Genomic DNA, 27,888 nt, shown 5'->3' on the forward strand with positions numbered 1-27,888 from the left:
GAGAGGAGGTGGAGAGTGGAGGAAATGCATTATGGTCTATGATGCTAGACAAAAGTGGTGGAGAAACTCTGTGGGTACGGTAGCATCTCTGGCGGAAGGAAATAGGCAACGTTTCAGGCCAAAACCCTTCTTCAGATGTTTTGTGGTCTCTTTTCTACGGTGGACGGCAGGCGATTGAAATGTTCCTATTACAACTGTTAACGACAATGGACATGTTGCTCAGCGAATGGAATCATAGACTTTGTTGTTTTAGTTGTGGAGATACAGCACAAACAGGCCCTTTGACACATCAAGTCGGCGATCCCTGCACACCAACACTATCCTACACACTAGGAACAATTTACAATTATACCAAGCCAATTAACCCAAAAACCTGTACATCTTTGGAGAGTGCAAGAGAAAGTTGGCAGATGAGTGTCTGTGGAATCAATTGGGTTTCTAAATAGAGTAAGTCTTTTTTTTTGTTTGTTTCTCTCTGTTCCTGAGAGACGTTGTAGCATGTGTACAACATAACTTTGGATACCAAGCCCCAGGCCAGCAACATTCCAAAAAATTGAGGTACTGCAGCAGCTGAATGGGATAATAAGATTGAGGAAATTCCCCGATCAAATATTTCAACCAAGACCTATCACTGTACACCAAAGACATTTGCTGACACATGTTAGGATTCTCCAAACCTCGTCTAAGATATGCAGGTTTGTAGGTTGATTGTCTTCTGTAAATTGTGGATGAGAAAGTGGGATAACATAGAACTGGTGTGAAGGGGTGATCGATGGTCTGGCATGAACTCGGTGGGCCGAAGGACCTGAATCCACCCTGCATCTCCTATCATGGAGAATTAATATAAATGTAGATAGCCTGTTCAAAATGACTGGAAAATTTAGATGTAAGCAACATGTAAACACAAGTTTTTTTTCTGCTCATTAAAATGTATGATGAGCATTTGATGGCACTGGGCCAGTACTCCCGGCCGTTTAAGGGTGGGGGGGGGGGGGGGAGAAGAGAACCTCATTGAAACTTACCGAGTAATGGAACGCCTGATAAGAGTAGATGTGGAGAGGATGTTTCCACTGGTGGGAGAGTCTAGGACCAGAGGGCAAAACCTCAGAATAAAAGGACACACCTTTGTTAAAGAGATGGAGGAATGTCATTAGTCAGAGGGTGGTGAATCTATGGAAATCATTGCTGCAGGCAGCTGTGGAGGCCAAACATTTTTTTTTTTTAAAGTAGATATGACAATTTGTTGATTAGTAAGGGTATCAAAGGTCATGGGGAAAAAGGCAGGAGAATGTGGCTGAGAGCTATGACTGAATGGCTGATGGGCCAAATGGCCCAATTCTGCTCCTATGACATGATGTTATGAAACAGTAAACCAGTGATGGCCATTAATAATATTTATTTCCTTTCTGCAACCTGGAAACTTGACAGAATCCCAAATTCTGGACATGTTCACAAAAGATACACAATGCATTGACTTCTTTTCAAGGTTGACAGTGGAATTGAAGGAATTGCAATTCGGATTTGTTTAGTGGTTTTCATGTACATTACAAAAAAAAAACCTACATTGCATTAAAACTAGGATTTTTTAGTGTGATATACAGAATTATGCAACTATATTCCCAGAGAATAAAGAAAACTTTTACACCCTCACCCATGGCATCATTCATGGTTAACTTGTCCATAGTGGTTTACGAGTCTGTTTGAGTAATTAGCTTGTGCAGTTGTTAATGAAATATCCCATATGGTACTTCATGTTGTGGAAATACACTTATTTGATGATTTGACTGGCAGTGTGTTGGGGTAATGCATCGGGTCAAGGCAGCATCTCTGGAGAAAAAGGATGGGTGACCTTTTAGGTCGGGACCCTTCTTCAGACTCAGTCCCAACCCGAGACATCACCCATCCTTTGTCTCCAGATATGCTGCCTGACTCGATGCGTTACCCCAACACACTGTGTCGGTCAAAACATCAAATAAGTGTATTTCCACAGCATGAAGTACCTACCATATGGGATATTCCATTTTTAGTTACTCCAGTACTTTGAGTCTCTTTGGCTATAAAACAGCATCTGTAGTTCTTTGTTTCTACTGAATGCTTTGACGTGGTTACCAAAGTTGCCAAGTCAACATGTACTGGTATTAAACCAATATCGTTTGCTTTCTCGTTGCACTTTTAACTTACGTAGAATTTCTGATTTCAAGATAGTTATCAGTCACTATTTCTAAAATATCAGTAATATTGGTTTCTCCCAGAATTCTCTGGTCAGGTACAGCACCAATGCCATTGGAAGTCATACTATTAATTATTTTTGCATTTAAAAAAAGAAACATTTCTTTCCATTGGCAAACTTCACTTACAAGCAACTCAAACTGATAAAGACACAAAGTACTAGAGCGCTAGGACTCAGCGCTTCAAGCAGCATCTCTGCAGAACATGGATAGGTAACGTTTTGGGTCAGGATTCTTCTTCAGACTGAAGGGGGGCCCTGACTCAAAACACCACCTACCTATGTTCTCCAGCGATCCTGTCTGACCCACTGAGTTACTCCAGCACTTTGTGTTCTTTTGTGTAAACCAGCACCTACATTTCCTCGTTGCTACATTAACATATACTGATATTTTGTCCTAGGAATCCACATATTAAGGGAACATTTCATTAAAAATCCTGTGATAATAATTTGATTCAAAGATTTATTTACAAACATTTAAACACCAAAGCATGTAATGTTTGAAAAGGTAACCTCTATAAAACTTAAGTACCCATAAACACCATCTGCCAGCACATAATAAACCAGAGGTGTTCGTTTATATGAAAATCCTGCCTATTGAGGCAGTCACAAAGATAAAAGTTCACCAATAACCGAGGCCTTTTACAGAGGGGATTGCAGATATAACACAAGGCACAATGATATGAACAGAAGTAACGGGGGGAGCAGCATAGGTAAGTGGGGCAAGACAAACACGGGTGCTTGCTAGTTATTTTTCTGCAAAAGACAAGGTCAGACAATATATGTATGGGTGTTCAATGAGTCGAGGCATGCCCATTCAAGCAATCCATCGCCTGTTTTGCAAACCAGAAATGAATCCTTCAAAGCGTATCAGATTTTCTCGTCTTGGTTGAACAAAGTCCAATGGAGCCGAGCAAGATGTCGTTTCTTGGTTTGTCTTGCTTGGTCCAGTTCTCCCTGTTTAAGATCTTACTCCTTCCGGCTGATCATTGAACAGGGATGGTGGTGCGGCCCTTTCTGCTGGAGGAAGTGTGGTACCAAGTACCCGTCACAGAGTCATGTATAACATTTTGAGGGGGTGAGTAGAATTCACAATAAATCAAATTAATTGCAATGGCTACCCCTTTCTGCTCCAAACAAAATATTTTAATACAAAGAATGTTATCAAGTTTTATTTATTCCTAGACAGATAACATGTAAAATATAAATTTAGAAATGTTCATCTGAGGTGAACCATATAAATATATTGTACAGCATACTTCTGCAGCAGTTGTCCATCCAGTTTCTGTTATACCATGCTGTTGCTTTCTCCAACTTTATCTACAAACTGCAAAAAACAATGAAAATATGAATTAACCATAAGCCGTCACTATTAGTTTTCATGTTCAAAGAACCTGATGATTTCATTACAATGGGCAAAATTAAAATACAAACACGAGATGTACTAATGTACAGATGGTTATAATGCCAGCGCAATTCATTTGCTTCCAAATTGCGGGGAACTCTCCATATACTGATCAGGAAAGCAATGGCCATATCAAATATTACTGCAGCCCTACTGCCAAATGATAATTTTCAAGGAGTGGTTTTATTTTGATATGTTTAGCATAATAGGCATTACCCAGAAATGAACCACCGAGACCAGTTTGCGGTAATGATAATTTTGTAGACATGCCATTAACACAAGCACCTTCCATTGTACACCGAAATAATTTGAAATCAGGTGAAAAGTTTCTGGTTAGTCGTCCTTTCAAAATGTTTTCTTCCATTTCTCAGTTATGTTTGTATGTACATCATGCCATCTGATCTGCTCTCAGCTTTGATAGGACCTGCAAGCATGGCTGGGTGGAGATTGCAGTGCTTATAGTGGCAGAGACCAGAATTCAATCCTAACCTTGGGTGCTTGTCTGCATGGAGTTTGCACGTTTATATCAGAGATACAGTGTGGAAGCAGGCTCTTCGGCCCGCGTCGACCAGCAATCCATGTACACTAACACTATCCTACACAGCAGGGACATTTATAATCTTTACCGAAGATTACCGAAGCCAATTAATCTACAAATCTACATGTCTTTGGAGTGTAGGAGGAAACCGGAGCACCCGGGGACCAGCAGAATGTACAGACAGCACCCACAATCAGGATCGAAACCGGGTCTCTGGCCCTGTAAGGCAGCAACTCTATTGCTGTGCCACAATTGTCTCTGTGATCACGTGGGTTTTCTCCGCGTGCTCCGGTTTTACTCATTGAACTCCCATTGATGCTGCTTCAAGTATAGAAGTACTACTGCAGTCCATTTATAAATTTGTACTTTTATTGCATTATTTTTTATCCTGGGCCCCTTTATTTCCTCTCAATTAACTCATTTCTGCTTTGTTTTGCTTTATAAACTTCTTTCACTTTTACACAAATAATCTTCCAAAGTGTCTTCCAGGAGACAAGTCAATTGTCAGTACTCCATCATTTTGTGATTGCTTACAAGTAGTCGATCCCATATTTTAAACTAATGTAAACACATAATGGAAATCCAGCAGAGCACAATGCACACAAAGCATGCACAACAGTACAAAATGAAGACACAATGAGTTACATTGGCGTCTGAGATTGAGACTTGGATCCATACTGTACTGCAGTGTTTTTAACCTAACCTCTGATGGAGAGGAAAGAATACATTACATTTCCTAAAAAGCTACAATCATAAAACGACTGCACTGAATAAAATGTGCAGTGTAGGCACACTTCAGCAGATAAGAATATTTTAAAATTTGATTTTTAAATTATATGTCTGTGTATTTCATTTACAGGCATGCTAAACCACAGCAATTGAGAATCTCATTGTTCGGTTATCAGAACAAAAGACTCTTAAGAGCAAAAATGTTAAAACATTTTGTTCTGATGTTTGTGATAAATATTCTTCATACTGAAGAGCTAGGAGCCACTTATGTCTGTGTCACCCACTGGTCTAATGTGACCTCTTCCCCCTTTTAGCATACACCCCCCCCCCCCCCGCATCATCCCATCTATAGCCCTGCTTGCCGCTTCATATTTCACACCTCTGCTCTCCTTATCCTGTCTCCTTTTCATCTCCAAACTTCTTCCGACCATCTGTCAATTAAGCCCTCTCTTAACTGTATCCACCCATCACTTGCCAGGCTTTGTTGCATCCCAACCTTTCTTCCAGCTTTCCCCCCCACTACTAGTCTGAAAAAGGGTTCTGATGCAAAACGTTACCTGTCCCCCCCCCCTCCCCTCCCCAGTGTTGCCTAATCCACTGAGTTACTCCAGCACTTTGTGTTATTTGTTAAGCAGCATCTGCAATGCATTGCGTACCCATCGAGTCAATATTATATGGCATCTTCTATGCGCTTTCAGCATAAAAATATCTAAAGTAGAAAACCCCTGCACTGTGAATGTATCATAAATCAGTGCTGCATGTTGTTTGAAGTAAGCACATTCATATGAGAAAGGAAGCCTGGTTTATTTTTGTTTAGAATATTAAAAAACATCAGAAATCTATAAAACAAAATTAAAATGTCAATGGAGCATATTTAATGGTTATTGCATTGTATATGGGACTAAATAATCATACACCACCAGTCATTGATTAATGGCAGTTTATGGTGAGCCCACAAATAATATTTTTTACGATAAACTGCTTCTTTAAATGCAAGTTTCAACCTCTGGCACAAATGCACCTCTTAATTGTTTGAATTGAAGTTTTAAATTTAAATTTGCAACATGCTGAAATTTAAATGTACCGAGATAGACTGCTTTATGCAGAAGTCTTCTCTCCAGATTAAGTTTTTTTTTTAAACTTATGAAATGTAACAAGGTACGTACTTTATGCTCAGCCTCCTTACATCGCCAGCTTTAAAGATATTTAACGGAATAATCGTTAACAAGCAGAATAATACCAGCAGATTATTTGTTAAAAAGTGTTAAACGGCTTCAGTGCATATATTTTATTCTTTTGCAGGTTCATTCAAACAAAATGCAGAAATGAACAGAACACATACCAACTGATGTACCATGGGGGTATAAGACTTTAAAGTTGGAGTCTCAGAACATCTTCTGACAATAGACTATAAACTTACTGGGGGTTATTTCCCAATGATAGAATACAGGAGTTTCACATTAATTTTGATACGAGGCAGATAACTGACTGCATAGATGCCAGAGAACAGATTCAATGTGTTGGAGATGATTTGTCAGCCGTGTTCTGGGTGCGATCAATTTGAAAAGCCAAGTTATGGAACAACTTTGCGGGTATCATTTCCTGCACTTGTGTCACTGACATTTCAAACCTACTCGAGTACATGATCAACATTATACAGCGTTTTTACTGAATTTCCACTTAATTTATAAATACATTTTCTTCTACCATTTGGAGGATTTACAAAAAATAAAATGGTGACCATCATAAAGGAAGACGTGAAGCTTATGTACGAGAAAGCCTCAACTACAATACACTGCTTATCCATTTTGTGCATTATAAACTATTTAATAACCAATGAACTGTGGCTTTTTTGTGTATGTCAGTCAAACAGCACAGAAACAGGCCCTTCCGCCCAGCTTGCCCATGCGCCAAATATCACACAAAGATACCAGAAACAGCTACGTACATATATCTACAACCATATTATGGCGTCAGTGATGCAGGCCAAGTGTCAGTAAAAGATAAACAAAGAACTGCAGATGCTGAAACCTCGAGCATATCGCAAAGCGAGGGAGAACTCAGTGGGTGGGCAGCATCTGTGGAGGGAACAGACAGGCGTCATTTTGGATTGGGACTCCAACCCAAAATATTGCCTGTTCACTCCCTCCACAGATGCTCTCTGACCCACTGAGTTATTCTCGCACTGTTTTTGCCAGTAAAATTAAGCTGATTTTTAAACAGTGCCGCAGATCTTTTAAGTGATGACCAATAAGTGTGACCTTGAATCAACTTTCCACTTAACTAGATTTAGCAACAGCTCTACTCAAGACCGCAAGATATTGCAGAGTTGTGGACGTAGTCCAGTCCACCAGACAGACCGGCTTCCTCCCTACCCCACAATCGACTCCATCTGCACCTCATGCTTCCTTGGGAAAGCAGCCAACATAATCAAGGACCGTTTGCACCCAGGTCATTCCTTCTCTCCTCGCAAGGAAAGCTTGAAAAAACATACCACCAGATTCAGGAACAGCTTCTTCCCCCGCTGCCTTCAGACTTCTAAATGGTCCTTTCATAAGAAGAGGAGTAGCCCTTTCTCCCAAGCTAACTCGTTACAGCCTTTTTCAAAACATCTCCACTTTCTCTGCAGCTGTAACTCGATAACACTCTGGTATTTTTATTTTTTCACTACCTGTAGTACTTGTGTGGAGCATGATTGCATTCATGTACTGTATGGTTTGACTGGTTAGTATACAAAGTTTTTCACTATAGGTCTGTGTATTTTGTGATAGATCACTTACCTGACTTTCTCAAGTTGAAGTGTGATGGAATATTCTCTCCTTATCTGGAGTGCAATTCCAACAATTCTTAAGGAAATTGCTACCATGCAGCTGCCTATCCACCACCCTGAACAGTTTCTGTCTCCAACAACATGTCACCCGCAGTTCCTGTCACGTGGCAATAATAAACCGATACCAATAGGAGTCCTCATGCACTTTAATCTTTTTCACAGCACTCCCAAAATTACAAGGATTTGGTATTTCATTGTCCAGCACCATTGTACCCGTGTTTTAAATGGTATGTATCTATCATTGATCAACCGTGCATAAAAATAATACTGATCTGATGCGTCGGGCGTAATTGATATCTATAGTTATCCAAATACCTTACAATTTTTCATACCCATTGCATATGTCACTCAGGCATTCCAACCAAAAGTGCTCCAAGGTTCCATTGTAGAAATACCAAACCCACCTGTTACCAACTAAATACCAAAGATTCATGGGGCTTTGCCAGTAACTCTGTAGAGTTGCTGTCCCTGATAAGCATGTAACAGCTGGGACATTTGCATTCTAGTGCAGCACAGTGGCGCAGCTGGTAAAGCTGCTGCCTCACAGCGCACACACACGGTTCGATCCCGACCTTGAATGCTGCCAGTGTCTGTGACTGCGCGGGTTTTCTCCGGGTGCTCCAGTTTCCTCCCACATCCCAAAGTGTGGGTTAGTAGATTAGTTGGCCTTTGTAAATAAAAACATCCTAATGTGAAGGGAGTGGATGAGAAAGAGGGATAACGTAGAACTATCGAGGTTACCGATGGTCGACATGGACTTAGTAGGCCAAGGGGTTGGTTCCAAGCTGGACTAAACTAAAAACCTTTTACTATAATTGTACTTTTGTGCTAAGTACCACATTTCTTTTTAAACAATGCACCCTACCAACAAATCGTATCAAATAATTAGTTCTTCCATTTAATTATGACCAAACATTAACATCAGCAGAAGTACCAGCTGAGGTCCCTAGAGCTAGGTAATGTAATTAGCCTCTAATCTGTTCTTTGACAATTAGTTTAGGATCTACGGGCAGTTACGGTATAGCCATTCCATTACATAGTCCAGACTTCCAACCATCGACTCCATCTACACTTCATGTTGCCTCGGAAATGCAGGCACCATGATCAGATCAGACCACCCCAGTCATTCCTCCTTCTCCCTGATCCCGTCAGGCACATGGTACAGTAGCTTGAAAGCGCACACCACCAGACTTAAAAATAGCTTTCTCCTTTGTACTATCAGGTAACTGAATGGTCCCTACCGTCCGATTTATCACTACCCCATTGTTGAAATTGGACTTTGTCTAAGGAACCGATGCGCTACAATGCTGAGAACTATATTCTGCACTCTGTATCTTCCTCTTTGCTCTATTGTACTTGAGTTTGAACTGATGTATCTATGTATGGTATATCTACTCTGATCGGATAGCACACAAAAAAAAGCGTTTTCACTGTACCTCAGCACATGTGACAATAACAGATCTAAACCTACTCAGTAGCAGACTTCAATGCATTGGTGGTGAAAAGAGGGAGGAAGAATCAAGTCCAATTAGAAATCTAACTGGACCAGCTAGTTAAATAAAAAAACACAAAATGCTGGAGTAACTCAGCGGGTCAGGCAGCATCTCTGGAAGACACGGATAGATGACGTTTCTGGTTGGGACCCTTAAATAGATGTTTTAAAAGCAGGCTAAAATCTCAATATTTCATGGTGGATGACTCGCCTGACTTTCTAAAGACTTTCACTCATCTACAAACCTGAAGCCCAGTGGAATATTGTCTCCCACCTGCATAAGTGCAGCTGCAACAGGTCTTAAGTAAATTGCAACCACACATCATCTATCCACCAGACTGAACATACCTCCAACAACAGATGTTGGCCTCAGTGTCTATCATCTGAAAACATTCACTGCAGCAACTTGACACTGTTTCTTTAACTGCAGCTCCTAGACCTGGAACCACGTTGCCATGCGTGGCAGCAACAAGTGCATGGAAATACCATGACCAAAGCGCACACGCTATGTACACAGCATCCTGGCATGGGTATATGTCATTATCCTTTCACAAAAGCCAAAAGATCAGTAAATCAGTTATAGATAGTCAGCATAAAGACTAGAAAGCTAGGAACACCTACATACAATGAATGTGTATTATTGAATATAGAAGTTGGGAGATCATGTTGCAGTTGTACAAGACTTTGGTGAGGCCGTATTTAGAGTATTGTGTTCATTTCTGGGTGCCATGTCATAGAAAATATGTTGTCAAGCTGTATAGGGTACAGAGAAGATTTACTAGGATGTTGCCAGGGTTAGAGGGTTGAGCTATAGGGAGAGGTTGAGTAGGCTGGGAGGCCTGCTTCCTTGGAACGCAGGAAGTGAGGGGTGAGGAGTAGGCCATCTTATTGAGGTGAAATCATGATAGGAATAGATCGGGTAGATGCACATCTTGACCAGAATAGGTGAATTGAGGACCAAAGGACATAGGTTTAAGGTGAAAAGATTTAATGGGAATCTGAGGTGTAACTTTTTCACACAAAGGGTGGTGAGTGTATGGAACTGCCAGAGGAGCTGGTTGAGGCAGGGACTATACCTACATTTAAGAAACAGTTAGACAGGTACATGGATAGGATAGGTTTGGAGGGATATGGACCAAACGTGGACACGTGGGGCAATTGTGGCTGGGACATGTGGGCAAGTTGGGTCGAAGGGCCTGATTCCAAACTGTAACACCCTATGGCTATGACCATGAATGTAATTACAATTAAATCTCTCAAAATTCAGAATATCACTGCCTTAGGAAAAATGCTGCTTACATGGCTCTTCAATGATATCTCTCACCGACAAAACAATCTATGAGCAAGATTAAACTGGAAATAATAGCCAAGCAGAGATACAAGAGACAGTAGGTGCTGGACTTTTTCTGAAAAGGCACTAAAGCAAGATGCTATCCCTGTGAATGGAGACACAGAAACTGCAGATGGTGAATTCTTGAGCAAATTACGAAATGCGAGAGGAACTCAGCGGGTCAGACAAGAATGGGGAAAGAATGTACAAGTGACATTTCGGGTCAGGACCCTTCTGCAGACCGATTACTAAGTATCTGGTTTTGGGTTGGGATCCTTCAGCCAATAGTCAAGGATATGGTTACATTAATTTTCTGAAGTGCTCAAAAAGTAAAGTTCATTAAAGCATTTACTGAATTCTTGTTGCTGGCCTTTCACAGTCTAACAAGGCATCACATTAATCATATTATTCACTGCAAATGTACTGTAAATTGTCAAAGCTTATGAAGCCATGGTTAAGACCAACCGGGGTTTTGGAACCAATTTGAAAAGTACTCAAAGAGTTTTAAATATACAAACCCCAACCATGTTGTAATTGAGTTCCAGCTTTATGGTGCGCCATTTTGCAGGAACTCAATTACAACATGGTCCTTTCTAATTTGGGGAGCCATGGAGGACTTGATCACGGATTTTGGTTATGGCAAACTGACCTACCGACGGCTGCCCACACCGCCCCTGGCTGACGTCCCCTCCCCTGCAGGACCTTCTGCTGCCGCCACCACCGGGCCGCCTCCGGGCTTCTTTGGCCACTTACTCCGCCGATCTTCGTCTCACCTCCGGCCGCCAGCAAGTTGGGGCAATTAACTCACCTGGATTACAGGCAGAGTTCCGGAACAAGAGTCTGAAGAAGGGTCTCAACCCGAAACCTCATATATCCATGTTCTCCGGCGATGCTGCCTGACCCGTTAAGTTACTCCAGCACTTTGTCCTTTTATGTATTAGCCAGCAACTGCAGTTGTGTGTTTCTACTACTGAAACAATGATAATACTGTACTCGGTTGTAGCAGCCAATCAACAATGACAGACACCATCCCCCGCCATGGACCATTATAACGAGCGTTTACTGCACTGGAGGAACTCAGTAGGTCAGGCAGCATCTGTGGAGGGAATGGACAGGCGACGTTTCATGTCAGGGCCTTTCTTCATCTGATTAACAACGTCCCTGCTCGGATACGTATAAATAGGCACTTATCGCCAGCGGTCATTACAAAGCAACATTCTTCCAACACCGATGCAATACCTGTCCCTTTCCATCCCCCCTCGACTCCCATCCAAGGACCCAAACAGTCTTTCCAGGTGAAGCAGAGGTTCACGTGCACCTCCTCCAACCTCATCTATTGTATCCGTTGTTCCAGGTGTCAACTTCTCTACATCGGCGAGACCAAGCGCTGGCTCGACGATCGTTTCGTTGAACACCTCCGCTCAGTCCGTCTTAACTTACCTGATCTACCGGTTGCTTAGCACTTCCCCTCCCATCCCCAATCTGACCTTTCTGGCCTGGGCCTCCTCCATTGTCAGTGAGGCCCAGCGCAAATTGGAGGAACAGCACGTCATATTTTGTTTGGGTAGTTTACACCCCAGGGATATGAACATTGACTTCTATAACTCCAGATAGCTCCTGCTTTCCCTCTCTCCATCCCCTCCACCTGCCCAGTTCCCCCACCACATTCTCCGACTACATTCTATCTTTGTCCCGCCCACTCCCCTGACATCAGTCTGAAGTGTCTCGATCTGAAATGTCTCCCATTTCTTCTCTCCATAGATGCTGCCTATCCCGCTGGGTTACTCCAGCATTTTGTGTCTAACACAAACACATCCTCTAACACAGGCAGGGCCAATGAGGGCCCTGCACCTGCTTTAGCGAACTTGAACCTACAATCTCTAGTCTGGTTTGAAGGATCCATTTGCTCATGACCATCTTGGAACCAAGATATGTTTAATAGAAATCGGATAAATCACAAATAAACCCAGATTTCATAGATTGTATGCAGTGGAAAATGGGTTACCCATATAATCCAGGCTAATCAAGTAGCAACATTACCAGTGTAGATTCCACTTGCCTTTTCACAGTATTTTTTTAATGGTTTTACTGTTGGAGAAAGTACTTTCAGTCACTGGATATTTAGATTCATTGTTTTAGATCACAGGTACACACTCATTGCCACAAAATGTGCAAGTATATTCTCCACTGTATCTTCTCCTTTGTTCTATCTATTGTACGAGTTTAAACTGATATTTATGTACAATATAACTAATCTGTTGGACAGCATGCGAAACAAAGCTTTTCGTTGTACCTTGGTAGACGTGACAATAAACCCAGAGCTCAAACCCTTATTTCACCCAGTCTGATTGTCTATCAGTGCTGCTCCTGCCATCTTATAGACAGAGAGTGAGGTGCCAATGAAGAGAGGAATACAACTGTGCTCGGAAGAGGCAGAGGATCAACTCAGTCATTGTCTCTGGAACGGATGCACTACAATACTCGCCCTGCTGCCCTCTCTGTATCTACCTACCCCGTTGCTCTATCTATTGTACCAGAGTTTGACTTGGTGTATTTATGTACGGAATATCTGATCTGATGGATAGCACGCAAAACAAAATGTTTCACTGTACATTAACACGTGACAATAATAAACTTAAACATAGACTGGAATATGTTCATGACGACTTCAAATAGCCTGAATGAGTGCACTTCGGTCATCACCATTCTTAGCAAAGAAATGCTCTGACAACTGCATTATGCCAAGGATAAGGACACTGCCAACTGCATTCCATCGAGGTGGCACGGTGGCGCAGCACTAGAGTTGTTGCCTTACAGTGCTTGCAGAGCCGGAGACCCGAGTTCGATCCTGATTACGGGTGCTGCCTGTACGGAGTTTGCACGCTCTCCCCGTGACCTCATGGGTTTGCTCCGAGATCTTCGGTTTCCTCCAAAACTCCAAAGACGTATAGGTATGCATGTAAATTGGCTTGGTATAAGTGTAAATTGTCCCTAGTGCGTAGGATAATGTTAATGTGCAGGCATCACTGGTCGGTGCAGACTCGCTGGGCCGAAGAGCCTGTTTCCACGCTGTATATCTAAACTACATTAAATTATGGATAAAAAGAGAGTAGCCTCTCGGAGAGCGGCCGGCCCAAATGGAGTCACTGGATAGGTTCTCAAATCATGGACAATCAATTAGCCACATTTCTGCCAAATTCTTCACCCTGTTACTTCAGTTTACTGTCCCCACCTGCTTCAAGTGAACTCTCCATCATTCCAGTCCCCAAGAAATATGACCTGCCCAGTAGCTCTAACGCCGACCGCAATGAAGTGCTTTGAAAGATTGGTCGTGGCCCACATCCGTGCCAGTCCTCGCAATACATTGAGCTCTGGATTACGTTGACAATAATGATACCCATGTCAGGATATAATTCATTGTGTACAGATCAGACTTTATATCATACAAGTTCATCTCTAAACCTCTGGACTATAGCCTTGTCCCATCTCCAACTGGCTTCTGGAGTCCTGGCTGGCAGACCTCAGTCAGTTTGAAATGGTCATAACATTTCCTTCACTCTGGCCCGCCTCCTCAAATGAGGAGAGAATGCAAAGCTGAGGTTACGGACAGATCCAACCAGGATATTATTGAGTAGCAGAGCAGGCACATGGGCTCCTGATTTACATGATCCATCATGATGTTTTGAATGCTGCTGACGTTTTTTCCAACATAAATGAACACAATCGACTTCCTTCAGGCGGTCCGAGGGCAATTTTCATATTTTGCTCTAGCACTGATAAATTACAATTGTCTATAAAAAAAATCTATTTCAGAACTCTGCAGTACTTGTACAGTTGTAGTGCTGCTGCCTCACAACGCCAGAGACCCGGGTTCGTTCCTGACCTTGGGTGCTGTCTGTGAAGAGTTTGTACATTTTCCCAGTGACCGCGTGGGTTTCCCTCCGGGTGCTCCGGTTTCTGCCCACATCCCAAAGACGTGCAGGTTTGTAGGTTAATTGGCCTCTGTAAATTGCCCCTAGAGTGTAGGGAGTGGATGGGAAAGTTTGATAAAATAGAACTAGTGTAAACGGGTGATTAATGGGCTGAAGAGCCCAATTCCTTGTTGTACCTTTTAATCAATCAATACTCCCATCTCAATTACATCTGTGATTAAACCTATTTTTTAAAATATATTTCCCGAGGGCAATGTTTTTACTTGTCTTGAAGTTGCCTTTCATCCTAGTGTCCACTTCTACCTGCCATTACCCAAGATTTGCAGTAAAACTAAACATCCTGGTGCATTACTAGAATGAACCAACATGTGTGCGTGCAGCCAGGTACCGTTCTTATGGAAAATATTGCCTATGCCCTCAGACAGTGATACAGAGTTCCTCACAACTTGGTGCAGAGGTGTTACAGTATGCATTAGATTTATGATTCAAAGAACCAGATACATGAATAGGCCATGTTTAGAGGGATATGGGCCAAATGCAGGCAGGTGGGACTAGTGTAGATGGGACATGTTGGTAGATGTGGACAAGTTGGGCCGAAGGAGCCCGTTTCCATGCTGTATGACTATGACTCTATCTATGACATTGGTTGCCCAAACAAAGTTCTAGCTTTATTTAGGTGACCAATGTTCTTTGAGCCATAAATCTAATGTATCCTTTACATATTTGAATTGCACAAATTCAGGGGAAGGCATGGAACATTAACAGCCTGGAACTATATCGAATATACAATTTATTACTTTCACAAATCCGCTGCAAGCATTCAAAAAGTAGATGGTAGTGGTTGCTAGCTCAAATCTATACGGCAGGCGGTATATTAGACAATGTGACTCATAGTCCAACACTCAACCGAATACACTTGATTTAATTCAGGACGTGAGGAGAATTTCCATATTTTGGCCCAATTTAAATCTTTATTAATTTTGTTTTGCCCACTGTAATTCGCTGCATGGCTTTTGATACGAGTCGTAGCTTAACGATTATTCCATCATGACTGTTGAGAATGAGCTCAAAAGACCCAGCCTGTCTGTAATTTTCATATGAACGTGAACCTCAATAAATTCAAAAATATCCTTCACTAACTCTGCTGCATGCAAATTATACGATGCGAGGCATAACTAAAAATTCATCACTGCAATTCAATCAAACCTTGACGCTCATGAGTGTTTTGTTCTTCTGGCAGTTTATTTTAATTTATCCCCAGCTATTAATTACAGTTAATGGAAAAGCAATCCATGAAAAGCACACTAACAATTCAAAGTTTATTCAATGTTCAATGGTGGAAATGGCCTCAAAGCACAGGAGAGCAGTAGAAAATGGTATGGCGTTTATGCTCTAACATGCAACTGATAATGTCAATACTCACTGAGCTTAATCCAGGTAAATTCAGAATGGAGCCTAATATAGGCACTCGCCTAATAAAGCCAACCACCACTGGGAAGAACCCCCTAGTGAAAAATATAAAGTGGGAGAAGAAAAACAGGCTTTTAAGAAATGAAACCATGTTAAATCCATACAAAAAGAGCTAGAACTGCAATCATGATCATCTTTGTAACACAAGAGAATGAATAACAAAATTAATCACTCGGCATCATGGCTTAGCTTGGGAACAGCTCTGCTCAAAACCGCAAGAAATTGCAGAGTGTTGTGAATGTGGCTCAGTCCATCACATAGGTCAGACACCCCACCATTGACTCCATCTACACTTCACACTACCTTGGTAAAAAAAACCAACACATCTATTGATGCTCCTGAACACATCATCAGTGATGTAACCTGGGGTCATTGGGTGTTTCGGGTCTTTCAACATCAGGCACCTTCACCCAGGCGACCCATCCGTGGTTAATCAGACCACGCCTGGGTCGCCTGTTCAGGTGGCATTCGCTCCTCCCCATGGACCTCCTCTCCTGATCCAGAGCCACTTGAGGCCTTCTCTGCTGCCTCTGTGCTGTTCTTGATGGCTCTTCTCCTCTGCATTACGTTGATGCCCAGTGCACCCAAGGCTTTGTGGAGCGATTGCCCTGCAAAACCTCTGCAGCCAACCTCAATGGGCATACGAAAATTAGCCAACACAATCAAAATCTTGTCCCACCCTGGTCATTTCATTTTCTACGGCACAGTTCACTCCTCTCTGCTATCAGACTTCTGAACAGTCTTTCCATTAACTAGGGTACTGTCCGATTCACCTCTACCCCATTGAAAACTAATTTGTCTAGACAATGCTGGGAACTATATTCTGCACTCTTTAACTGCCCCTTTCCTCTGTCTATTGAACTTGGGTTTGAACTGATTGTATCTATGTGTGGTGTATCTGATCTGTTTGGATCGCAGGCAAATCAACATTTTTCACTGTACCTCGGTACATAAACCTATACCAGTTCTTAACTTTCCTGAACCAATTTTAAACCTCTCTGGAGATTCAAGGAACAGCAGATACTGGAACCTTGAATAAAATATAAAGTGCTGGAAGAATTCAGCAGATCAGCCAACCTCTGTGGAGGGAATGAACATGTGACATTTCAGGTCAAGACTCTTCTTCAGATTGTAGAAGTGTTCTTCTGTATCCATTTCCTTCCACAGATGCTGCCTGACCCCCTGCTTTAATATTGATTGTGGGGATAAACGAGTCCCAGAGACAAACACAAGCAAGCTTTATTGTTTTATATCAGAGCTTAAACAAATGAGACCCCATAACTGCAGCAGGATCTTAATCGGTTGGTCAGGTGGCCTGAGGAATAGTTAAAAGTTTAATATAGAGAAGTGCAAGGTGTGCATTTTGGGAAGTCTAACCATGGAAGGACCTGCATCGTGAATGACAGGGATCTGGGGAGTGTTGCAGAGCAGAGGAATCTAGGGGTGTAGGTACATACTTCTTTGAAAGTGGTGTCGCAGGTACAAAAGGTGGTCAAGCAAAGCTTTCAGCACATTGACGTGAAAGAGTATTGAATATAAATGTTAGGAGGTCATGTTACAGTTGTACAAGACGTTGATGAGACCACATTTGGAGTATTCTGTTCAGTTCTGGTTACACTTTTGTTGGAAAATGTTGTTAAGCTGGAAAGGATGGCGAGAGGATTTACGAGGATGTTGCCACCACTCGAGGCCTGAGCTACAGGGAGAGGTTGAGCAGGCTAGAACTTTATTCCTTGGAGGGCAGGAAGATGAAGGGTGATCTTAGAGGTGTTTAAGATCTATATATATCCTATCTATTCATTGAGAGGAATAGATAGTGTAAGTGCTCTTTTATTCAGAGTAGGAAATCAAGAACAAGAGGACATTGGTTTATGGAGAGGGAGGAAAGATTTAATAGGAACCCAAGGAGCGGGTTCTTTTTACACAAAGGGTGGTAGGTGTATGCAACGAGCTGCAAGTGGAGGTAGTTGAGGCAGGTACTATCACAACTTTAAAAAAACCCATTGGGACAGGTACATGGATAGGATTGGTTTAAGAGGGATATGGACCAAATGCAGGTAGGTGGGACAAGTGGGGCATGTTGGTCGTTGTGGGCAGTTTGGGCCAAAGGGCCCATTTTCCTGTTGTATAACAATAATTTTAGTTAACACAAGAAGCAAAGCAACATGATTCCAAAAAAAATATCCTGATTTGGTGACAATTGAACTAAAAGCCTTAAAATCTACACATCAAATTATATCCACCCACCCCCCCCCCCCCCCCCTTCATTGTTTATCATCAGAATTAGTGATGCAAATGTGTTTTGAACACCATAAATTATAATGTTCAAAATATTAAGAAAATTCAATGAACCATGACACCAGAACACTTTGTTTCATGGATATTCCTGCCAACAATGAAAGAATTGCCAAAGGCTCCAATTAACTCACCTGAATAAAAGAAAAAATCCATAAATTTCGAGTACCATGCCTATTACAGGCCAGCCAAGGAGTACTACAAAAATTCCACCCAGAAAGAAACCAGTGGCTTTCATTTTGTGTTTCTGGAAGAAGAACCTGAACGTTCTTTCTAAACCAATAGCAAAGGATAAACCTGCCACAAATAAAATCTGTAAAAAGGGAGAAAAAAAAACAAACATGTTACGAGGACCAAATGGAGGAAGATAAACTAAAAAAAGGTTTGCACCAAGTTTAAAACCCATGCTTAAAGCATTCCGCTAGTTCTCCAAGTACATCTTTTTCCTTCACCATCAGCAGTCTTATATTATAGAATAAATGTAGAACAGTACAGCAGAGGAACAGGCCCTTCAGCCGACTGTGTCACCCACCAAACTAACCTTATCTGCCTGTGTATGGTCTATGTCCCTCTGTTTCCCCTCTATTCACGTCTGTCTAAATGCCTCATAAACATTGCTATTGTATCCGCTCCTACCACATTGATGGTGGGCATGGATGCATGGGGCCAAGCGACCTGACTGAACACCTTATCTCTCAACTAAACCTCCCCAGGCAGCATTTCTAGGTACCCACCATTTCGTGTAAAATAATTTCCCTCATAAATCTCCTTTAAAGACACCACCCCCCCTCACTTTAAGCCTTATGCCTGCTAGCTTTTGACATTATCAACCAGGGAAAAACTATCCTGACCACCTTCCCTACCCTTGCTACTCAAAATTATATCTACTTCCATCAGGAATTGTGCCAAACATGATGCCAAGACAAACTCTTATCTGTTTGCACGTGATCTATATCCCTCTATTTGCTGTATATCCACGTGTCATATAAGCCAAGTATCATATAGGCCACAATTGCATTTGCCTCCATCACCACCCCAGGCAGTCTGTTCCAGGCACTGACCACTTCTGTGTAAAAAACTTGCACTGCACATCACCTTTAAACTTTGCCTCTCTCATCTTAAAGCCATGCCCTCAAGAATTGAATCCTGGGAAAAAGGTCTGGCTGTCTGCTCTATCTATGCCTCTCATCATTTTATATTCTTCTATCAAGTTTTCCTGCAACCTCAAAGCTATTAAGGGTCATACAATTAATTGTATATTTTCCCTTCACATTCGACCTCCCAAAGGGCAACACCTCCAACTTGCTCGGATTAAACTCCACCTGCATTTCTCCACCCATTTCTGTAGCAGATCTATATCCTGCTATGTTCCTCGCAGTTCTCGACCCCAGCAATCTTTATGTCACCTGAAAAGTTACTAACCAACCCGTCCACATTTAATTCCAAGTCATTCATATATGGCTACTTAAAATTTCACGATCACAACCTGTGAAAAAATCTTCAAGTACATTTTTGTCTTTTCAGCTTCAGTTGTGCTTACAGAGAGGATTTAAATTAAAAAATCCCAAAAGGAAAGCAGGAGCTGAATTATCTGACCCACTGATGGTTATTGGTGTAGATAGCAGAACAGGACTTGACGTTTTAATATAGCGGTTCCATATGAACCACTTTGCACAACGTTAAGATATGCTAAAAAATGAACGATGTTGCAGGAAGTGGTGGGCATTGCCTGATCCATTACTGGTACCGACCTCCCCACCATCGAAGGGATCGAGAGGTAGCGCTGTATTGAGGAGACAGCTTATACCACCCAAGACCCACAACACCATGGCCATGTCTTCTTCTCAATGCTACCATCGGGAGGAAGGTGCAGGAGTCTGAGAAATATTATCTGCATGCTCAAGAACAGCTTCAACCATCATGTTCTTGAACCACCCTGTCACAACCCAAACCACAACCCTACCACAGCATTGAACTGAGGTCTTTGCACTCCTATGGTTGCTCTACATACTTTGGCCATTTCATTATCATGGTCTAATTTACTTGGAATAACTGATAATTTATTATACATTTTATTTTGTTATTGTTTAATGTGTCTGCAAAGCTGCAACAAGTAGGAATGTTATAGTTCTGGTTCATATCCGGTGTATTTGACAAACACTCTTGAATTGTCTTTGCTTATTCTAAACAAGGAGAGTAACATTAGAGAGCAAAAAACTTTCCCAATTGAATATTTTTCAATCAGCCCAAAGTCTTCAAAGAGGCAACTAGAGATGGAAATGGCTTTAATTTTTGTTTGTAAAAAAATCAGTTCTTCGTAAAAATGTGGACAATCTTAGTCTTTGAAGATGCACGCTTCATAAGGAACAACTTACATTTCCTATCGCAAGGAGTGCCTTATCAAAGAACAGGATCATGCCAAAGAACAGGAAAAACACACCAAATCCTGTCAAGCCCATTCCAATTTCTGTAAAGAAAGTACATGGCAATTAGACTCAACATTCTGCTCTCAATCCCAGATGTCAACCAAACGACAGTAACTTTAAAAATGTTACGTCCTGTTTACAACAGCGCTCTGGCAATATGTTAAATGCACATAAAGAAACTCACGTGAAGACATAATCTCAGGGAATCTTAAAGCACTTTATAATCAATGAGGTTTGAAGTCACTGTTGCAATGTAGGAAATACAACTATCAATTTTACACAGAGCAAGGTCCCATAAAACTAAAATGCACAGATACCAAACAGACTGCTTCAGTAATCTTGGCCAAGAGGAAAATAATTATCAGAATATCAAAAGAAAACAATTTAAAACAAAGGGGGCCGACCCAAAATGTTACCTATCTATGTTCTCCAGCTTGACTTGCTGAGCTAATCCAGCATTGTGTGTCCTTTTTTGTCAATTTAAAACAGTACTGTGAAATGCAAGAGAGCAGACATGACTTCAGTTTGAGTTAAAAAAATTCCAGCTGAGTTATAGCACTTTCAAATTTGCATTACTCTGATATCTTCAATGCTGCTCATTTCACTCGTGATATGAACTCAGGCCTTGTTTGTGAGCCGGTAGTTAGAGTATTGTGTCCAGTTTTGGTCACCCTGCTATTGGAAGGAAGTCATTAAGGTGGATAGGGTGCATAGAAGATTCACAAGGATGTTGCCAGCTATCAGTAAAGGCTGTGACTTAATTTCTTGGAGGGTAGGAGGATGAGGTGTGATCTTATAGAGAGGGAATAGATAGAGTGAATGCACAGGCTTTTTGTCCAGTATAGGGGAATCAAAAACCAGAGGTCATCGGTTGAAGGTGATGGGAGCAGAATTTAATAAGAAGCCGAGAGGCAACTTTTTCACTTCGCTAGAACGAGCTGCCAGAGGAAGACTCATGGACAAGTAGGAAAGGTTTAGAGGGGTATGGGGCAAATGGGACTAGCTTAGATGGGGCAAATGGGACCCAGTGGGCATGGATGGATGAGTTGGTCTGAAGGGCCCGTTTGACGGTATGACTATGACTTTATGCCTCATTAAAGAAAATGCATCACTTAGTAATGTTTCACATGGCACTATTAAGCTGCTTTATAATCAGATATGAAATCCATCTTAAACACGGTTTCTGGATTGACGGATAGACTGAAAACTTTAGACTCGTTTAAAATCAGCATTGTGTTGTAATTGATAAATGGCAGCCGCATCTTTCGGTAACTCAGCTTAGCGAATGGCGCCAAACTGCCGAGTGATCGGAGCATAAAATCTTCGTTGGCACTGCTGAGCAGTGCCGAGGGAGTGCCGCACTGTCTAATGCACCATTATTAGGCTGCGGCTGTTCAACTGAAATGCCAGCTGATTTCTGACGGCACTTCTTGTTTCGCATCTCCGGCGACATATTCGGATTGAGGGAATTAATTCTGATCAACAGCAGATTAGCTGGTCATTAGCACATCACTATTTGCGGGAGCTTGGTAAGCATTTGGAGACCGAATGGCAGAAAGGGCAGCCAGCAGAAATCCCAAGGTCAAAATGCTGCCTTGGACCAGAGTTACTTAAAAGGTTTAAGTATGGAGTGGGGGGAAAAAGCTGGCATTGTCCAGAAGAGGTTTACAAGAATGATCCCAGGGCTGATTGAGGTAACCTAAGAGCAGTGTGCCAGTACTTGCTGGAGCTTAGTAGGACAAGGTGGGGGAAATCCCATTGAAATCTACTGGAAAATGAAAGGCCTAGAATTCTAGCACTAGCATACATTGAGACAATACACAGTGGCCAATAAACCTACGAATACACAAGCCTTTGGAAGAGGGTAGGAAAATGGAGCATGAAAGACCTAGAGCAGACCACGTGATGATGTTTCCACTAGTGGGAGAGTCTAGGACCAGAGGGTGTAGGAAAGAACTGCAGATGCTGGTTTAAATCGAAGGTAGACACAAAATGCTGGAGTAAGTCAGCAGGACAGGCAGCATCTCTGGAGAGAAGGAATGAATGGGTGATGTTTCGGGTCGAGACCCTTCTTCAGACTGATGTCAGGGGAGTGGAAGGGACAGAGATAGAATGTAATCAGAGACAGTAAGACTGGTGGGAGAAATGGGAAGGGGGAGGGGATGGAGAGAGAGGGAAACACATACGCCAGAATCCTGTACATTGACTTCAGCTCAGCGTTTAACACCATCATCCCACAGAGACATGTGGAGAAACTAACCCTGCTGGGCCTCAACACCACCCTGTGTCACTGGATCTTGGACTTTCTGACAGAGAGACCGCAGTCAGTCCGTGTTGGTAAGAACACTTCAGACTCGATCACGCTGAGCACCGGCTCCCCTCAAGGCTGTGTGCTCAGGCCGCTGTTGTTCACATTGCTCACACATGACTGTGCTGCCAGATTCAGGGACAATAAGATCATAAAATTTGCGGATGACACAACAGTGGTGGGACTCATCAGCGGAGATGACGAATCAATGTACAGGGAAGAAGTAAAACAACTAGTGGACTGGTGCGGCAAAAATAATCTAGAATTAAATGTCGACAAAACGAAGGAGATGGTTGTCGACTTCAGGAGGGCGCAGCCAAAGCATACACCCCTCAACGTCAGTGGCACTACAGTGGAGAGCATAAAGTTCCTCGGTGTGCAAATTACAGACAGCCTCACCTGGTCCAGGAACACCACTGGGACCGTCAAACGGGCCCATCAGCGACTGCACTTCCTGAGGAAACTAAAACAGGCCTCACTCCCCACCAACATCCTCAGGACTTTCTACAGGGGTTCGGTGGAGTCTGTACTCACGTACTGCATAAATACGTGGTACTCCACCTGCAACTGCTCGGACAGGAAGGCTCTGCAGAGGGTAGTGAGGGGAGCAGAGAGGATCATTGGCGTCTCCCTACCCTCGGTACAAGAACTGTTCCAGAGCCGCTGTCTGAAAAAAGTTCAGAGAATTGCTAAGGACAAACTGCACCCCCTCCACATACACCTGGATCTCCTGCCATCAGGCAAGAGATATCGAAGCATCAAAGCCCGGACGGACTACAAGACTGCTAAACAGCTTCCTACCACAGGCTGTGAGGCTGCTAAACAGTCACTCTGTACTCACAGTCACTTGATTCTGCGGCTTGGCACGGACACTTTAATAACTGGCACTGGCCACTCAAATCAGCTGCCCCGGACATTTTTTATGATTGGTTTTATTGTATTTTAACGTTGTGTTTTTTTTTTACCTGCTTTTAACTATTTATACTGTTCCATCAGGGACTGGATGTTTTTAGTGTTATTATGTGTGAAAATTTTTTAAATTTCATGTGCGATGCTCCGCTAATCCCTGGGAAACGTCTTTTCATTTTGTACTGTACAACTGTTGCTTGCAAGATGACAATAAAGGTTGATTGATTGATTGAAAGCAAGGGCTATTTGAAGTTAAAGAAGTCAATGTTCATATCGCTGGGGTGTAAGCTGCCCAAGCGAAATATGAGGTGCTGTTCCTCCAAATTGTACTGGGCCTCACTCTGACAATGGAGAAGGCCCAAGACAGAAAGGTCAGATTGGCAATGGGAGGGGGAGTTAAAGTGCTGAGCAACTGGGAGACCAGGTAGGTTAAGGTGGACTGAGCAGAGGTGTTCAGCGAAACGATCGCCGAGCCTGTGCTTGGTCTCGCCGATGTACAGGAGTTGACACCTGGAACAGCGGATACAGTAGATGAGATTGGAGGATGTGCAAGTGAACCTCTGCCTCACCTGAAAAGACAGGTGGGGTCCTTGGATGGAGTCAAGGGTGGAGGTAAAGGAACAGTGTTGTATCTCCTGCGATTGCAGAGGAAGGGGGTGGTTTGGGTGGGAATGGACGAGTTGACCAGGGAGTTGCCGAGGGAATGGTCTCTGCGGAAAGCAGAAAGGGGTGGAGATGGGAAGATGTGGCCAGTAGTGGGTTCCTGTTGGAGGTGGTGAAAATGTTGGAGGATTATATACTGCATGCGGCGGCTGATGGGGTGGAAGGTCAGGACAAGAGGGCACAGCTTCAGAAATCCTTTAGACAGCAGCGGTGGCCAAATCATTGGGTATTTTTAAAGTAAAGCTTCATACGTTTTTTATTAGTAAGGGCGTCAAGGGTTATAGAAATAAGACAAGAGAATGAAGTTAAGGGTAAAAAATAGATCAACCATAATCGAATGTCAGGGTAGATGGGCCAAATGGCTAATGCTGCTCCTGTCTTTTGAGTGTTGTGGGTTCTCCCCCGCACTCCATCAGTCTGTCGTGTGCCAACTCAAGATGCCTTTGTGTTCATGTCACTTCACAACTACTGCCTGACCCACTGAGTTCCTCCACAGTTTGTCTCTTGCTCAAGATTCTCGTAACTGCAGTTTCTTATGTCTCAAATATCACTTCCAACCTGGTTGTTTGTATTGTCTTAGTTGGAGTTTCAAATTAAGGCCTACGACTAAGTACTTCTCAATGGATGACACAACAGCTGAGCTGGTAGAACTGCTGCCTCACAGCAACAGAGGCCCGGATTCTACCCGGACCCACATTCTCCCTGTGACTGTGTGGGTTTCCTCTGGCTGCTCTGGTTTCATCCCACATCCAAAAGACAAGGGGTTTGTTTGTTATTTGGCCCTCTACAAATTGCCCACTGTGTTCAGGTGAATGGTAGCATCTGGGGGAGAGGTGATGACAATAAAGAGAGAATAACATTGGATTAGAATAGTGTGAGATTAGCGTAAATGGGTGGTTGATGGTCAACATGGACTCAGTGGCCAATGGGCCTGTTTCCATGCTGTAACTCTCTATAGCTCTAATTCCATGATTGTTAGCTTTTTCTCTTCAGCCTAAATAAAAAAAGTACTGGAGTAACTGAGCAGTCCGGCAGTTTCTTGGGAAGGAAAGGACAGATGGCGATTTGGGTCGGGACCCTTCAGACTATAACTGCGAGAGTGAGTCGCATAAAGTTCGTGTCAGAGGAAGGGGAACCTCTTCACAGAAGGCACACTCTGCAGTAGAGCAGTAAAATGGAAACACAACGAATTGCAAATGCTGTAACTGTCAGCAAAACACAAGCGCTGGGGGAACAGGCAGCATTCTGCAGATGGAGATTCTTCAGACAGAGCCTTACAGCAATACAGCATAGAAACAGGCCCTTCAACACTGGAGAACATGCATTGATGTCTCAACCTGAAACATTGCCTATATTTGTTATCCAGGGATGCTGACTGTCCTGCTGAGTTACAGCAGCATTTTGTGTCTTTTCTTCATAAAATTCAATGGTTATAAAGTGTTTTAGCCCAACCTGAACTTATGCCTATGTGAGTTTTAATGTAATTTCACCCAGTTAAAAGAGACTGGAACAGCTACATGGATAGGAAAGGTTTAGAGGGATATGGGCCAAACACTTGTTAATAGATAGGAATGAACATCAGGTGCTGGTTTACACCGAAGATAGACAGAACATTTTGGAGAACTCAGTAGTATAGGTGGCATCTCTGGAGAGAAGGAATGTGTGACATTTCGGGTCAAGTCCCTTCTTCAGGAAGTAGCTTCGATGGGGATCTTGATCAGCATGAACAAGTTGGGCCAGAGCCTGCATCCGTGCAGTATGACCACGACTCTACAAAACTTGTCTTGCGAACTGGTGCATGATGTAAAGCTGGAATGCATTTCGTTGTCTCTGATGTAAAGCAATTAAAATTGAATCTGAATCTGAATCAACACCAGAATGGATTTGAATGGGCGTGTTGACAAAATGGCCTGAATGTACGGCATGAAAGGAGGAACTACAGACACAAAAGACCCGTAATTTAGCAGATCTGGAGCATCACTTCTTCACACTTTTCTGCTCATCTCCCCATTGAGACCCTTCTTCAGCATCTGCAGTCCCCTGTTTCTACCTCCTCTGGCAGCTTGTTCCAAATACCCAGTGTCTTCATAAAAGTGTGAACATATGTATATGGAATAATTAACCATACCAAAGTTTCCCTGGGCTAGTTTGCATGTTGTATGACTGAGACTTGTGTAAATAACATTTAAAGATACATTTGAGCTTAACATCTGTATTTGGAAAGTTACTAGAGTGTATTTTGAGGGATAGGATACACATGCATTTAGATAAACAAGGGCAGATTAGGGTCTTTAGGGTTTTATACATGGGAGAATGTGTCTCACAAATCTGATTGAGTTTTTTGAAGATGTGACAGTTACAGTGAGACAGGGAGAGAGAGAGAGAGAGAGAGAGAGGAGTTTTTTGAAGATGTGACCAACAGGGTTGATGTGGGCAGAACTGTAGATGCTCTATACATGGATTTCAGCAAAGTATTTAACAAGGTTCCACATGGAAGGCTGCTCTAGAAGGTAAGATAACGTGGGATGCAAGGAGACAGCTGACTGGATAGAAAACCATGAGAGGAATAGATCGGGTAGATGCACAGAGTCTCTTGCCCGGAGTAGGGGAATTGAGAACCAGAGAACATAGGTGTAAGGTGAAGGGAAAAAGATTTAATAGGAATCTGAGGGGTCACTTTATTACACAAAGGGTGGTGGGTGTATGGAACAAGTTACCGGAGGAGGTATTTGAGGCTGGGACTATCCCAACATTTAAGAAACATTTGGACAGGTACATGGATAGGTTTAGAGGGACATGGGTCATCATCATTAGAGGGTCAAATGCAGGCAGGTGGACTGGTGTAGATGGGTCATGTTGGGTCGAAGGGCCTGATTCCACTTCTTATGACGTGTATACACAAAGCAAGGTTTTAGTGACCTGAAGTGATTTGAATGTGAGGTTTGGTCTCTTTGGGTTGCTCGGTGTAGCTGCAACCAGTGAGCGGGCCCGGGTCCAGCCCAAGTCTCATCCCATCCTCTCCTCTCCTCTCCCCAGGCCGGGCATCAACCGGCGCTGCCCCGGGAGCAGGCCGCGGGGAGGGGGGGGAGCACCGGCTCCGGCCACACCCAACCGCCGGGCAGGGCCGCCGCCACCCCGTCTTCCTCATCCTCCCTCCTCCCTCTCCACCCTCCAGCCCGGGGCTGACTCACTCTGCGAGTCCGTGAGCGAGATCATGGTGGCGGCCGCTGCCTCTCATCGGCGTCGCCCGCTCTGTTGCTGACTCTGACTCCGCCGCCACGTCCTCCGGAAACACGCGCCGCTGCCGCCCCCGTTACCCGGCACCCGACACTTC

At 43.0% G+C, this 27,888-nt stretch overlaps 1 protein-coding gene across 3 annotated transcripts; it reads right to left on the reverse strand.

Moving 5' to 3' along the window:
* Positions 1-1,379: 1,379 nt before the first annotated feature.
* Positions 1,380-27,888, reverse strand: golt1ba (golgi transport 1Ba). 3 transcript variants are annotated; one of them, XM_055652865.1, is made up of 6 exons: positions 27,746-27,888; positions 20,624-20,715; positions 18,383-18,561; positions 15,907-15,988; positions 3,487-3,554; positions 1,380-3,244 (listed from the first exon to the last, which is right to left on the reverse strand). In XM_055652865.1, the coding sequence occupies exons 1-5, from the start codon at positions 27,768-27,770 to the stop codon at positions 3,516-3,518; spliced, it is 417 nt and encodes a 138-aa protein (XP_055508840.1). In that variant the 5' UTR covers positions 27,771-27,888; the 3' UTR covers positions 1,380-3,244; positions 3,487-3,515. The 3 variants fall into 3 exon arrangements, with proteins under 3 accessions (XP_055508840.1, XP_055508839.1, XP_055508841.1); XM_055652864.1 differs by having other exon boundaries at positions 1,380-3,554; XM_055652866.1 differs by lacking the exons at positions 1,380-3,244; positions 3,487-3,554 and adding an exon at positions 12,477-14,566.

This window comes from Leucoraja erinacea, chromosome 22 (genome assembly GCF_028641065.1).
Source record: "Leucoraja erinacea ecotype New England chromosome 22, Leri_hhj_1, whole genome shotgun sequence".
Lineage (NCBI taxonomy): Eukaryota > Metazoa > Chordata > Chondrichthyes > Rajiformes > Rajidae > Leucoraja > Leucoraja erinaceus.